Below are 15,482 nucleotides of genomic sequence, written 5' to 3'. Positions count from 1 at the left end.
CTAATTTACCTTTTGGAAACAATGACTCCACTTTTGTTCATACAAATGAGACCGTCAACCAAAACGTCCTTCCTTCTTTTGGTCACATATTCTGACCCTACCAGGACAGAAATATAACTCTTGGCATAAAGTTTACAAAATATCAGAAAATAGTCAATTTGATACAAATTGGAGAATGGTCATTAGTTCCAGCTTTGGTTTTATGTTTTCTGAAGTATGCGTCCTCATCTTATCTTTCAATTTTGTTAGCTACCCCATATCTTTTCTTAATAAAACGTCTGTTTTGTTTGTTAGCCAACAAAAATGCCCTATCTGGGATACCTAAACTATTACTTCTTCATTTGAAAAATGTGGCTAATACTGAGAATATTGTAGTGTAAAGATTAAATGAGATACTCATCCAAACATTCAAATATTTGAGTACTTCTACTGACCAAGCCTGCTAGGGATAAAGAAAAAGAGCCGCAATCCCAAAGTGAAGGAGTGAAGGACTGAGGGACATGCCATCATGTAGAGGTGTGAACAGGACCTCTTGTGAAGAGATGTTCTTGGATGCAAGAAACGCTTCCTCAGTTGTATTACACTGAACCATATGAAACTGGCATATTCAACCATTTTTGAAACATAAAAGTAAACATTTCATACAGTTCAATGTAATAGTAGAAAAGAAGCAAGAGAAAGCAGCTACAAATGCATTTAGATTTATCAATTTAGTGGTGGAAATTTAAAGCAGCACTGGTCTTATTTGTATGTAAAATAAGACACTCAGTATTAGACACTAGAATAATAGACACTCAATAGTTTAGGTATAAATTACTCTTTGAAATAAATTCATGAAATATGCATCCCTAAAGGATTTTGTACAGAAGAAAAACATTCATCACCTTTTTTGGATATTCCTGGTGCTGACAGAAAAGAGGGATGGGTTCCCAAATCTTTAATTCTCTTATTTGTTATACGAGAATTTCTGTACAAGATACTAAATTTTTTTATCCTCAAAATATTTAATTTAGCTAACCTAAACCTAGAAAACAAAAATAAAATATATATTAATTTGTATAGATCATTTGAAGCCAGGAATTCAGGAGTATCTTGGCAAACATGGCAAGACCCTATCTCTAAAACAAAAACATATATATATTATTAAATAATAAAATATATATATTTAGGCCAGGTGCAGTAGCTTATGCCTATAATCCGAGCACTTTGGGAGGCCGAGGCAAGTGGATACACCTGAGGTCAGGAGTGCAAAACCTGCCTGGCCAACATGGCAAAACCCCATCTCTATTAAAAATACAAAAACTAGCTAGGTGTGGTGGTGGGTGCCTATAATCTCAGCTACTCAGAAGGCTGACGCAGATGAATCGCTTGAACCCAGGAGGTGGAGGTTTCAGTGAGCTAAGATCGTGGCACTGCACTCCAGCCTGGGCAACAAAGCGAGACTCTGTCTCAAAAATCGTAAGAATAATAAAAAATAAAATGTTGTTCTAAAATTTCAAATGCTGTTCTTTTGAAAATTGCCTTACTGCCGTATTTAAAGATTGCTGCCATCTTTAAACTATCACTCGTTATTTTGTAAAGGTCTACAGTAGACTATTACTGGATTTAAGAACCAATTCTGGAGCATTACTGTGTGTAGTGGTCTACTTGAAGCCTCGGCCTGTTTTGCCAGCCCTCCCAGAAGGAGGTCCAACAAAGGTGCTGCTGTAGTACTTTGTACTGCTAACAATGCTAGCACTGCCATCAGCACCACTCAAAGGATGAGTAGGCGTGTCCAGATGGCAGAGCTATGTTATAAAGGAGTCTGACAAAATAAGTCTGTGGCATTTTCAGCTTCTGTAGAGAGAGGAATCTCTGCCTCAAAACCAAAACTGAAAAATGAGAAACTCCTCAAACAAAGGAAGGGGGCTAAGATTCGTATTGTTTAAAATGATCGACAGCTTTTCACTGCAACACGTAATAAATTCAATGACGAAAGATACACACAGGGTGCTGAGAGGAACTGAAATGAGTTTTCTTTCAAAAGGATCATAAAGGTCACATCTGCAGACGGCTATACAGAAACCTTTGATATCAGTAGAATAAAAAATTACAACCTTACCTTGTAATAACGAAAATAGTCTCGCTCTTGCAATTTTTTTATTTTGGGGAAGATTTTGTAGGTATTGAAGGTATCGATGCTGCCAATATCACACAAGCAATCATCCAGAACTCCAGTGACCTAGAATTCAATTTAAAATGCGTAAATTACTGATGTTTCAGCCTTAACAAATCTATACTATTATATAAAATATAATTTATTTATTCAAATTAGCTAGTATTTACTTATTAAGATATAACATTAATGCAGTCAACTTACCTTTTACTGTGGTCAATAAAATAAAAAACAGTAGAAAGATTAGCTATATCCATTTGGAAGAACATTTTTTTTTTAGTGCTTGAAGAGTACTGAATTCTCCTTCCTCTACCTAAACATACATGAAATCCAAGTAGTCACTGGAATATGAAAGCACTATCTTCCCAAACTAGAAGTTACAGACTGTAGTAACACTGCTGTTACTACCATCTCTTTCATCTCTTTCCTTTAGGTTGATATTCATGGAACATTTATGTGATAGACACAGTATCAAGAGCTTTATGTTACCTCATTTACTCTTCAAAAGTATTCCATTAATGAGGTATTATTATCTTCATATTACAAATAAGAAAATTAAGGTTTAGCAGCCTTGGCTGGGCACGGTGGCTCACGCCTGTAATCGCAGCACTTTGGGAGTCTGAGGTGGGTGGATCACCTGAGGTCAGGAGTTCGAGACAAGCCTGACCAATGTGGTGAAACCCTGTCTCTACTAAAAATACAAAAATTAGCCAGACATGGTGGCATGTGCCTGTAATCCCAGCTACTCAGGAGGCTGAGGCAGGAGAATTGCTTGAACCTGGGAGGCGGAGGTTGCAGTAAGCCGAGATCGCGCCATTGTATTTCAGCCTGGGTGACAGACCGAGACTTTGTCTCAAAAAAAAAAAAAAAAAAAAAGGTTTAGCAGTCTTAAAGTAATTTTTCCAAAGGAGAAATGGAACTTACTCCCAATCTATCAGACTTCAAAATCTGTGATCTTATCCACTATTCAAAGATTATCCACTAATCCAAGAAGAGAAATTGGTATTTACAAAGTGAATTTAGAGTCCCAAAATTCCATAAAACATTCTTCAACTAATTTAAAAATGGAACTCATTGACTGATATGCACGACCTGGATTTATCTTCCATGAATTATCCTGTATGAAAAAGCCAAGCCAAAAGGTTACATACTCTATGATTCCATTTACAGAACACTTTTTAAATTAAAAAAAAAAATTTTAGAAATGAAAAGCATATTACTGGTTTCCAGGGATTAGGAACTGGGGTAGGAGATGGAAGGTGGAGCAGGTAGGGTGGGAAGGAAGTAGTGTGGTTATAAAAGGGCAACAGGAGGAATATTTGTGGTGATGAAACTGTTCAGTATTTTGACAGTGATAGTGAATACATGAACCTGTATGTGTGATAAGATTGTATGGAACTAATACATACACACAAACAAAACAAGTAATATTGGGAGAATCTGAATAGGATCAGTAGATTCTATCACTGTCAATATCCTAGTTACAACACTGCACTACATGTTTACAAGGTGTTACCCTTGGGATAAATAAAGAGTACATGGGATTTCTCTGTGTTATTTCTTGCAACTGCATATGAACTTACAACTAAAATTTTCAAGAAAACAAAAAAAATGGGGCTCAGCCTGTTAAAAGTTATTTATGTGGGCCATAGGAGGAATATATGCAAGTATCAGAAAATGGAAACCAGTCCTTGCAAGCTGTTTCATTCTCATTCTCTCCCCCAAGGACCATAAATGTGTCTCCAAACTCCCTTCAACAGAGTTAGAGCTGTATTCTCTTGAGATAAGTGATCATTATCAAGAATTCTGGCTCTAGAGTTATATATACTTTGCTGTCTCATTCACCGGGTCACTAACTCACAAATTTCATTCCATTGCTCTCACTATCTACCAGACTTCAAATTCTATTTTGTTCTTTTTTTTTCCTCCAGTCTGAAATATGTTTGTAAGGGCTTCAAATGCTAGTCCTAAATAACAATAGGAAAAAAAAAATACAAACCAAAAAGTTTTCCAGGTTTTAAAAATATTTTATCTAGGGATTGTTCTTAAAAATTTTTATGAAATTGCTGACTTCTAGTTTATAAAGCACCATATTTTACTTCTTTAAAGCATTTTAATTGTGGTAAGGGATGGGTTAAGGTATACAAAGTTGCCATGTACATAGTTGTAACCTTTAAGGGCTACTTAAGGGTTACCTGTGCATCACCAAAAACTTTTTAAATACTTCCAGTATTGTATTATTAAAAAGTAAAACACAGAAATAGGCAAGGATGTGGAAAAAGGGAATGCTTACACACTGTTAGTGGGAATGTAAATTAGTTCAACCCCTTTGAAAAACAGTATGGAGATTAATTAAAGAACTAAAAGTAGAACCATCATTTGACCCAGCAATCCCACTATCTACCCAAAGGAAATCATTATATCAAAGACACCTGCACTTGAACATTTATGACAGCACTATTCACAGTAGGGAAGTCATGTAATCACCACGTAGTCAAGTGCCCATCAACAGTGGATGGAATAAAGAAAATGTGGTCCATGTAGACCATGGAATACTAAGTAGCCATAAAAAAGAATGAAATCATGTTCTTTGCAGCAACATGGGTGCAGCTGGAGGCCATTATCCTAAGTGAATTAATGCAAAAACAGAAAATCTAACACTGCATGTTCTCACTTATAAGTGGAGCTAACAATGAGTATACATGAACATGAAGAGGAAAACAACAAACACTGGGGATCCCAAAAGGTGAGCAGGAGAGAGGGGAACAAGAGCTGAAAAACTGCCTACCCCCATGTAACAACAAACCTGCACATGTACCCCCTGAATCTTAGAAAAAAATACTACTACCAGTATCCTTTAAGGTCCTCCTTAATTACATCTACCACCTCCTCCCTAATGGTAAAAAATAGATCTTGTTTTTCTTTATCTGGTAATGCATCCCTAAACAATATGCTTGGGGTTTTTTTCCCGGTTTTGAACTTTGCAGCCAAGTTCAAAAAGTATTAATGGAATGTAATGTATGAATTTTTCTGTAACCCGCTTCTTTTGCTAACACTGTATTATGGCATCTATCTGTGATGATGAGGTTTGTAGCACCTCACTCATTTTCCCTGTTGCAAGTGTTACATTTCATTAGAATGTCATAGTTTATTCATTCTCCTCTTGATGTGTACAGTAGGCAAAATACCCACCCCCAAGATGTCCCTGATTCCTGAAATATGCAAATATATTATTTTCGCATGGCAAAGGGGACTTGAAAGATGTGATCAAGTCAAGGTTCTTGAGATGAAAAACTATACGGGATTATTTAGGTGAGACAAGTGTAGTTACAAAATTCCTAATCAGAGAGGACGATGGGAGTGTCAGAGTCAGAGACTGGAAGATGCTATTCTGCTGGGCTTTGAAGATGAAGGAATTAAGAGGTCATAGCCAAAAATCACGGAAACATCTAGAAGCTTGAAAAGGCGCCTCCAGAAGGAAATGCAACCTTGCTGACACCTTGATTTTAACCCTGTCAATCCCATTTTCAGAATTCCGGCCCCCAGAACTACAACACAATGAAAATACTTATGTTGCTTTAAGTCATTGTATTTGCTGCAGTTTGTCACAACAGCAATTGAAAATTACCACATTCCATATTTAGACTGTTTTCAGATTGGGCTAAAGAACATTGCTATACAAACGTTTTTGCTTACATATCCCGGTATAAAAACACACGTAAGAGTTTCTCCAGGCTAGGCCAGGCCAGGCACAATGACTCACACCTGGAACCTCAGCACTTTGGGAGGTGGACACAGGAGAACTGAGACCAGCCTGGGCAACATGGCAAAACCTCGTCTCTACAGAAGTACAAAAATTAGGCAGGCCTGGTGGTGGGCACATCTGCAGTCCCAGCTACTCAAGAGGCTGAGGTGGGAGGATCACCTGAGTCAGGAGGTCAAGGTTGCAGTGAGCCAAAAATCACACCACTGCACTCCAGCCTGTGTAAAAGAGTGAGACTTTGTCTCGAAAGAAAAAAAAGTTTCTCCAGGTTACATGCTTAGGAGTGGAATGGCTACATGTTCAGCTCTTCCAGAAAATGGCAAAATGATTTCCAAAACAAGTGCACCAATTTAAATGGGAATTGTTGAGCCATATCCTCAATAATTTTTTTGGGGGGGAGATAGTCTTACTCTGTTGCCCAGGCAAGAGTGCAGGGGCATAATCTTGACTCAATACAACCTCCGCTTTCTGGGTTCAAATGATTCTCACACCTGAGACTCCCGAGTAGCTAGGACTACAGGCCTATGCCACCATGCCCAGCTAATTTTTGCATTTTTAGCAGAGACAGGGTTTCACCAGTTGGCCAGGCTGGACTCAAAACTCCTGGCCTCCAGTGATCTGCCTGCCTCAGCCTCCCAAAGTGCTGGGATTACAGGTGTGAGCCACTGTGCCAGCCCATATCCTCACCCATATCTAATATTAATTTATGCTTTAATTTTTGCCAATCTGGTTAGCATGAAATGTTATCTTTTTTCTTACTTGCACTATTAAGGTACAATGTTCATATGTTTCACAAGACATTTGTATTTCTTGTGTAAAATGTCTGTCTATATCTTTAATTCACTCTTCTATTTGGTTTTCTACTCCATACTCATCTGCAGAAATCAATACTGCTTCCTCCCTATTCTATTATATTCTTCCAGAACTCCAACTAGATGTACCAGACATCCTCACTCTATTCTCCAGGTATCTTAAGTTCTCTTTAATGGTGATTATCCCATTGTCTCTCTAGATTTCATTCTGAATAATTTATTTGCATCTATCTTCCATTCACTTAATAAGTCAGCCTATTTCACTGAGGCCCAGCATAAGAATTGCATTTCTCTAAGTGCTGGGAATATAAAATTAGAAGGAAAAAAAAAGACAAAAATCTCTGCCCTCAAGGAGTTGACATTCTCACAGGGAGAAGGGAATGCAAAATCAATGAACAAAGTAAAGAATGTCAGATGGTAATAAAGTGATACAGAACCAGAAAACAAGGGACTGGAAACAGACTGCAGAATTGGGGCTGCTAACCATTTAAAATGGGATAGTCACAGAAGGTGTCAATGAAATTTTGGCAAACCTTGAAGGAGAAAAAGGAGCAGGGAGCAAGACATGCAGATATCTGGGGGGACAGCATTCCAGGCATTGGGAGGTGTGTAATCCCAGCACCTTGGGAGGCTCAGGCAGGTGGATCACGAGGTCAGGAATTCAAGATCCTAATGTAGTAAGCTTGCTCACTGTTTTTGAGGAATAAGGAGGACTTGCCCAGTGTTTTTGAGGACTTCTTGCAAGAGGCAAGAAGGAGAATTAGACCACCATAAGATTTTGCCTTTTACTGAATCTGGGTTATTTTCTCACACCAACCAATTCTCCAACTCTGAGACCAACTGGGTGGTGTCCAACAATTCAGTTCTGACACTCTCCACCATTAGTGCAGAGCTAAAAACGAAGGGCTGAGTCCCACAAGATGTCCCTCGCTGCTGACACAAATCTCAGGTCCAGTTCTTTTGACTGGCTATCAATTGAGGGTTCCTAGCACTTCCACTGCAGGTTTGAAAATTTGCCAGACTGGCTCGCAGAACTCAGAAAGACACTTTATGTACCGTTAGCAGTTATTATAAAGGATACAACTCAGTAGCAATCAAATGAAAGAGATGCACTGGGCAAGCTACTAACGGAGAGAGATGCACAGAGCCTCCATGCCTCTCCCAGTAACTGTGTGTTCCCTAACCCTGAAGCTCATCAAATCTAGTTGTTCAAGAGTTCTCACAGAGCTAAATCTCCAGCACCCACCTCTCCCCTTCCTGGAGGTTGGTGGGTGGGGCTAAAACTTCCAACTTCCTAATCTCTTGGGTCTTTCTGGTGACCAGCCCCATCCTAAGGCTATGTAAGGTCCCCATCTTAAGTCATTTCATTACTATAAACACAAGTGTGATTGAAAGGGTCTCATTATGAGTAACAAAAGGTACTGCTATGTCTCAAGATATTTCAAGTGTTTTAAAGGGTTCTGTGTCAGGAATCAGATATAAAGACCAAATATATTTTTGGATTACACCATGTGAGACAGGAAGCCATTGGGAGTTTTCAGCAAAAGGGTGACAGGAATTTGGTGAGAATAGGTTTCTCTTTAATATTTGTATGGTCAGAGAAAGGGACATTTAAGATAAAAGACATGTCAGATAAAGTGACACTTTAGCAGAAATCTAAGAGCGAATCATATGAATATACGAGAAAAGAGTGTGCTAGGTAGAAGAAACAGTACAGCTGGGCACGGTGGCTCATGCCTGTAATCCCAGCACCTTGGGAGGCTCAGGCGGGTGGATCACGAGGTCAGGAGTTCAAGACCAGCCTGGCCAACACGGTGAAACCCCCCTCTACTAAAAATACAATAATTAGCTGGGCGTGGTGGTGGGTTCCTATAATCCCAGCTACTTGGAAGGCTGAGGCAGGAGAATCGTTTTATCCCGGGAGACGGAAGTTGCAGTGAGCCAAGATCATACCATTGCACTCCACAGAGTGAGTCTCCATCTCAAAGGAAAAAAAAAGAAAAAGAAACAGTACAAAGACTTTGAGGCAAGAATGTATCTGCCAAGCTTAAGAACAGGGAGGCCAAACTGGCTGGAGCTTATGTATAAGGGGGAGAAAAAGCAGATTAGGGAGAAAAGATCAGAAATGTGGTTTCTATGTCAAGTTTGAGATACCTATTAATCATCAAAGTAGAGATGTTAAGAAAAAGTTGGACATACAGATCTAGAGCTGGGATTTCTAGTCTTAGAGACTAACACTGAGAGTCACCTGTACATTTGGTATTTAAAGCTGAGAGACCAGATGAGATGACTAAGATAAAGAGAAGAAATAATTTAAGATTTGAACCCTGAGGTTCAAATGATTATCGGTCAAGGGCAGAGGATGAACAAAGAATGCTAAGACAGACTGGTCCACTAGACAGGAAGACAATCAGAACAGTTAGAATCCTGGATGGCAGAATAAAAAATTATTTTGAGGAGAGTGATGAGTTGTGAAGAAATGCCACCAACAGGTAAAGCTGAGGTTTAAGAGCAAACCATTGGCCTTAGCAACAAGGAGGACATTGGTGACCTTGTCAAAAGCAGTGTCAGAGGTGTGGTAGGAGCAAAGTCTATTAAAATGGGCTGAAGGAAGAATAGAATAACCAGAATACGAAGAATAAATTAAATCTAACTCTGGAATTTTTCTAGAGGGAACAGAAAAAATAGGCAAAGGCAGAAGGAATGAGTGGATCAAAAGAGAGCTTTAGTAGAATTAGCAGCATATTTTATGATGTATAATCTGGCTTTGTTTCCCCACCGAAATTTCATGCCAAATTGCAATCCCCAGTGTCGGAGAGGGGTCTGTCTGGTGGGAGGTGTCTGAATCATGGGGGCGGACTTCCCCCTTGCTCTTAGTGAATCCTCATGAGATCTGGTTGTTTAAAAGTGTGCACTGGTCAGGCGCGGTGGCTCAAGCCTGTAATCCCAGCACTTTGGGAGGCTGCGGCGGATGGATCACGAGGTCAAGAGATCGAGACCATCCTGGTCAAAATGGTGAAACCCCGTCTCTACTAAAGATAAAAAAAAAAATTAGCTGGGCATGGTGGCGCGTGCCTGTAATCCCAGCTACTCGGGAAGCTGAGGCAGGAGAATTGCCTGAACCCAGAAGGCGGAGGTTGCGGTAAGCCGAGATCGTGCCATCGCACTCTAGCTCGGATAACAAAAGCGAAACTCCGTCTCAAAAAATAAATAAATAGAAATAAAAAAATAAAAGTGTGCACCACTTCCCCTTGATTGTAAGTTTCCTGAGGCCTTCTCAGCCATGCTTCCTGTACAACCCATGGAAACTGAGTCGATTAAACCTTTTTTCTTTAAAAATTGCCCAGTCTCAAGGAGTTCTTAACAGCAATACAAGAATGGACTAACCCAGGTGCAGTGGCTCAGGCCTGTAATCACAGCACTTTGGGAGGCCGAAGCAGGTGGATCACTTGAAGTCAGGAATTTGAGACCGGCCTGGCCAATGTGGCAAAACCTCTCCTCTACTAAAAATACAAAAATTAGCCAGGCATTGTGATGGGCACCTGTAATCTGAGCTACTCGGGAGGCTGTGGCATAAGAATTGCTTGAACCTGGGAGGCAGCGGTTGCAGTGAGCCGAGATCGAGCCACCGCTCTACAGCCTGGGCAATAGAGCAAGACTCTGCTCCAAAAAAAAAAAAAAAAATGAAAAGAATGGACTAATAAATCATGACAGTAAAATTCCATTTGAGAAGGAAAAACAGACAATCCAGGAAAGAAAGAGAAGATTGCTAGAGCCACGTCTGTGAGTGGGAAAGAAGGAATGAGACCTAATATGCAAATAGAGGAACTGTCTTTGATAAAAAGCACACAGTTCATCAATGGTAACCAATAGGAAGTCAAAATATGTGGGTACAACGACTAGTCAATGGATAGATGTGGATTGCCCTGTGGAATTTCTCTTCTGATTTCTCCAATTTTAGTAAGGTTTGAAGCTGAGAGTAAGGATTGATGAGGAGGTGATGGGCGATTAAGGAGAAAGAAAAAAAGACATGATTGTCTAATTCAATAATCATTTCTCCAGCTGGATATAATCTGTTTTAATCTATCCATTGAGTTTTTAATTTCAGCTGTAGAACTACTCCATTATTTTTTAAACCTTTTTAGCCAGTCTTTAAAATCTTTTCTTTTATACTCCCTTTTTTATTTGAACACATTAAACATAGTGATATTAAATTATCTATCTGATAATTTTAGAACCTAAGGTCATTGTTTCTGTTGTCTGTGTCTAATATCCAATTTGTGATACCCTGTTTGTGTGTTTTGTGGTATTTTACTGCTGCTTATTCTTCTTGGCACTTTATCTTCAATGATTTTTCAAGGTCTGAGTTGAAAATAAATTCCTCAAGAGGGGATGGATATTTGCTTTTATTGGTAACCTGGGACATACAAATCGAACTGCTATAAATTTTACCTGCATATATATTTGGCTTGCAAACCTGTGTGAGGGTTGGCTCATGGTTACAAATTCTCAAAGTTTCTTCCCCCAAACCTAGCAAGTTTCTTTACAGTCCCCTTGCTTAGAATGGGTTTCGTCTCTCATTTACCCTTATATTGAGGATGTAGCTGTTTGAAGTCCAGGCTCCAAAACAGCTACATCCTCAATATAAGGGTAAATGAGAAATGAATTATGGTGAGCCTCCTGTTAGTTTCCTCTCACTGGGCAGACACGGGGTTATTTCTTGCCCACTCCACTCCATGCAATTGTTAAAGTAGCTTAAGATCTTCAGGGTTTAGGAGAAGCCCTCAGAGTAATGGACTGGTACAGCACTATTTGAGTTCCAAGTTTCTGGCTTTTCATTTGTTGAGGGGCTCTGTGTATTCCTTGATTTCATGCCACCTCAGAAATGCATTTAGAAAAACATATATATCTATATGAAATTACTTTTTATAGGAAGAGTGTTACATCACTTGTATGCAGTATGCCTTTAGTTTCCAGTGCTTTACCACACTGCAAAGTATATTTACATTTCATTTATAAGAAAATGGGGCGTGAGATATACAAATGCATATCATTTTATGTGCTCCAAAACATTTTTTTGCTTTTATTTTGGAAGGAGATACATTCAAAATATGTATCTCCGTAAATGACTTTGATTTCCTGTGAACAGAGGTAGTTTTCAAAAATTCTAATTGTTCCCTTTATCAATTTTCTATCATTTGGATGAAGTCAAAGAACTGACTGAATTCCACTATTTGATTTTCCTGTTTTCCTTCGCTTTTCTATACTACAGAGAACTGAAGATACCAATATTCTGTATAGACCAGAAGGGGTTCCAATTAGGGCTCCACTTTCATGTCACTTACTCGTTTAAGACATTTAAATTCTTTGAACTTCAATTACCTCAATGATCCCACTTCTGAGAGATGTATCTAATAAAATGAGATCATATACAGGAAACCATGTTACAGACTAAAGTACTATCTAAAAGATTATCAGGCTGGGCGTGGTGGTTCACACCTGTAATCCCAGCACTTTGGGAGGCTGAGGCAGGTGGATCACCTGAGGTCCGGAGTTCGAGACCAGCCTGGCCAACATGAGGAAACCTGTCTCTACTAAAAAATATAAAATTAGCCAGGTATGCTGGTAGACACCTGTACTCCCAGCTACTCAGGAGGCTGAGACAGGAGAATCACTTGAACCCGGGAAGCAGAGGCTGCGGTGAGCCGAGATTGCGCCACTGCACTCCAGTCTGGTCGAAACACAGCAAGACTACATCTCAAAAAAAAAAGATCAAACACTACAGTAGAAAGTACTGCTGGCAGCCAGGGACCATAGCTCATACCTATAATCCCAACAATCTGGGAGGCCAAGGCACATAGCAAAACCCCGTCTCCACTGAAAAAATAAAATTAGCTGAGCATGGTGGCAGCCACCTGTAATCCCAGCTACCTGGGAGGCTGAGGCAGGGAGAACTGCTTGAACCCTCGAGGTGGAGGTTGCAGCGAGCCAAGATGTGCCATTGCACTCCAGCCTGGACAACAGAGCGAGACTGAGCTTCAAAAAAAAAAGTACTGCTGGCAACAAAAACCAAATATATTCACTTTGAAGACTATTTGGCACAATGCTACTTCAAATAATCACACATCTTTGACAGCTGAACTATATATTCATTTGGATATAATGAAATTAAAAGTACAGGTGCAGGCCAGGCACAGTGACTCACACCTGTAATCTCAGCACTCTGGGAAGCCAAAGAAAGAGGATAGCTGGAAGCCAGGAGTTGAAGATCAGCCTAACAATATAGTAAATCCCCATCTCTACACAAAAATTTTAAAAATACAGGTGAAATTACAAAACATTAATTACACAATTAGTGGTAAATGAAAAAATCTAAAATGAAGTTTCTAGACAGATAAGCATAAAGTAACATATGCTACTTAAAAAGAGAAGATGAGAAATCTCATTTTAGGAAAATATCTAATTGTAAGTTTCACTCAAAAGCACAACTAGTGAGTAGAAAATAATTTGCCAGAGACAATTTGGAAAATTTACATTTTGTAAATCTGCCCAAATTACCACTATCTATTCTATTTCAGAGTTTTCCGAGTGAGGTCCAAGAGGTAGTCAAAAGATAACTTTGCTACTGTTACTGTACTGGCAATGTTTGTTTAAAACGCTGCTATCAGGCCAGGCGCAGGTGGCTCACGTCTGTAATTTCAGCACTTTGAAAGGCTGAGGCAAGTGAATCACCTGAGGTCAGGAGTTTGAAACCAGCCTGGCCAACATGGTGAAACCCCGTCTCTACTAAAAACACAAAAATTAGCCAGGCGTGGTGGTGCATGCCTGTAATCCCAGCTACTCCCGCGGCTGAGGTAGGAGAATCACTTGAACCCAGCAGGCAGAGGTTGCAGTGAGCCAAGATTGCGCCATTGCACTCCAGCCTGGGAAACAAGAGCGAGACTGTCTCAAAAATAAATTAAACAAACAAAATGCTGATATCTGGGACACATTCCAGATCCATTCAATCAGTACATCTGTAGGTAGGGCCAGAGAATTTGCATTTTAACATGTTCCCCAATACCAAAAGTTGCCCCTTTTGTTTTTATGGTTCAAACACTGACACAAATGGACTATTTGGGCACTCTGGGATTTAGTGCAGGGCACCGTAAAACCAAAAAAAAAAAGTGTCTAAATTCAGAAAAACAGGTTTTCACGGTTACACTCATAGTCACCTTCAGTTTTTTCTTAGATAAGCATTAATTGCTTCAAATGACATCTCCCCTTATTATCAGGCCACCTGAGACTTTGGTTTTATTTTTTAGCTCTTAGCAGTGCTGCCACTTTGCAGCAGGTGCAGAAAACAGGCAGCAGCACCTGGCAATCAATTCAAATTCTACTGAAAAAAACAGACGCAAACACCTCTCTGAAGAACTGATCTGGTCAGCTCACCCTCAGATTTCTAGCACACTGAGAACACTTCTGTAATCATCGCTTCACTTCAACAACCAGCCGGCACCTCCCTCCTGCAGAGCCAGAGCCGCCATCCACGAGCCACCAGGCCAGGCTCAGACCCCCCAGTCTCTGGGACTTACCTGGTGATGCCACTTGGCAGACACAGCTCAGCTGGGTAAAAATAAAGCAATCTTGAGCAAGGGAAGATGCTCGAGCGAGGGTAAAAGCCCAGAAAGCTGTAGTCCAAAAGTTCAAGTGTGTGAAATCTTGTCCCCTTTCCATCTCCTGCGCCTGGCGGGGCCTCGGGGGTCTGCGGAGAGTGCCCCCTACAATCAGTCTCCCTCCCTCGCTGACTCCTGAAGGGAAGGACGTCACCGTTTCTCTGGGCGCCCCCTTCGCAAGACAGCCGAGGAGTTCGTGCCCGTCCCATCTCCCGCCACACTCCCAGACGCTTAAAACATCCAAGAGAAAACAACGCAAACAGCTCAGGGGGCCGTCACCATCTTCCTCTTTGACTGCCATTACCCGGAGTGTCGCCATCCCCCCAGCCCGCGGGCGGTTAGCAGATGTTTCCCGCACTGGACGGTCAGGTCCCTACTCCCGGGTTTTCCGCTCGCCAGAAATCACCTCGGGCCGGGCCCGGCCCTCTCCGCGCTACAGCCGCGGGCGTTCGGCAGGGGGTTCCCGGCCCGCCATGGCTCGGGCTTACCTGGGCCTCGACGACGCTCGGGAGGAAGCTCAGGGTGACCAGCAGCTGCACCGCGGCCGCCGCCCCATGCCCGGCGCCTGCCCGGCGGACCCCCTTGCTCATGCTGACCTCTCCCCGTGCCGCGGCCAGCCGGGCCCCTGGGGGCCGGGGAACAGCGGGCGGCCCGGGCGATGACCCGAGGGGACGGTTCCCGGCGGCCAAGCGACCCCAGGTCAGAGGTCTGCACGCCGGCGCGGAAGCAGAGGACGCTCTCTCCGACGCCAGGCAAGCTGCGAGTGAGGCAGGAGAGGCGAGCGCCCCCACTTCATCCCCCGGGCGGCCCCGCCCCCGGCTCTCTCCGCTGCCACGCCCCCCGAGCGCGAGGCCTTGTGGGACTTGTGGTCCCGGGCGGCCGCCTGGGCGCCGCGGCCAGAAGGCGGAGCCGGTGAACCGGAGAACTCGGGAACTACAATTGCGAAGGCCGTCCCGCCTCCCCTGGGCCTCGGGCTCCACTGCGGCCAATGAGGCGGGACCACGCGGGCCTCCAAAACACCGGGAGGTGCGGGCGGGGAAAGCTGGGCGCCCTCTACTCTGGGAACGAGGGTCGGGACCTCTCTGCGTCGGTCCCTG

General features: G+C 41.9%; 1 protein-coding gene across 3 annotated transcripts in view; it reads right to left on the bottom strand.

Moving 5' to 3' along the window:
- ERO1B (endoplasmic reticulum oxidoreductase 1 beta) overlaps window positions 1-15,150 on the bottom strand; it is a 105,986-nt gene extending 90,836 nt beyond the window's left edge. For all 3 annotated transcript variants that reach the window (XR_013529961.1, XM_008985774.5, XM_002760887.6), the window contains exons 1-2: window positions 14,874-15,150; window positions 2,102-2,221 (exon numbers count right to left, since the gene is read on the bottom strand). Coding sequence is in view for 2 of the 3 variants with exons in the window: in XM_008985774.5 (XP_008984022.1) it covers window positions 2,102-2,221; window positions 14,874-14,975 (222 nt within the window). In the remaining variant the exon portion in view is untranslated. The remainder of the gene's footprint in view (window positions 1-2,101; window positions 2,222-14,873) is intronic.
- Window positions 15,151-15,482: the final 332 nt, after the last annotated feature.

Source organism: Callithrix jacchus, chromosome 19 (genome assembly GCF_049354715.1).
Source record: "Callithrix jacchus isolate 240 chromosome 19, calJac240_pri, whole genome shotgun sequence".
NCBI lineage: Eukaryota > Metazoa > Chordata > Mammalia > Primates > Cebidae > Callithrix > Callithrix jacchus.
The sequence above is the reverse complement of the archived record's forward strand: the minus strand, read 5'-3'. Positions and strand labels throughout refer to the sequence as shown.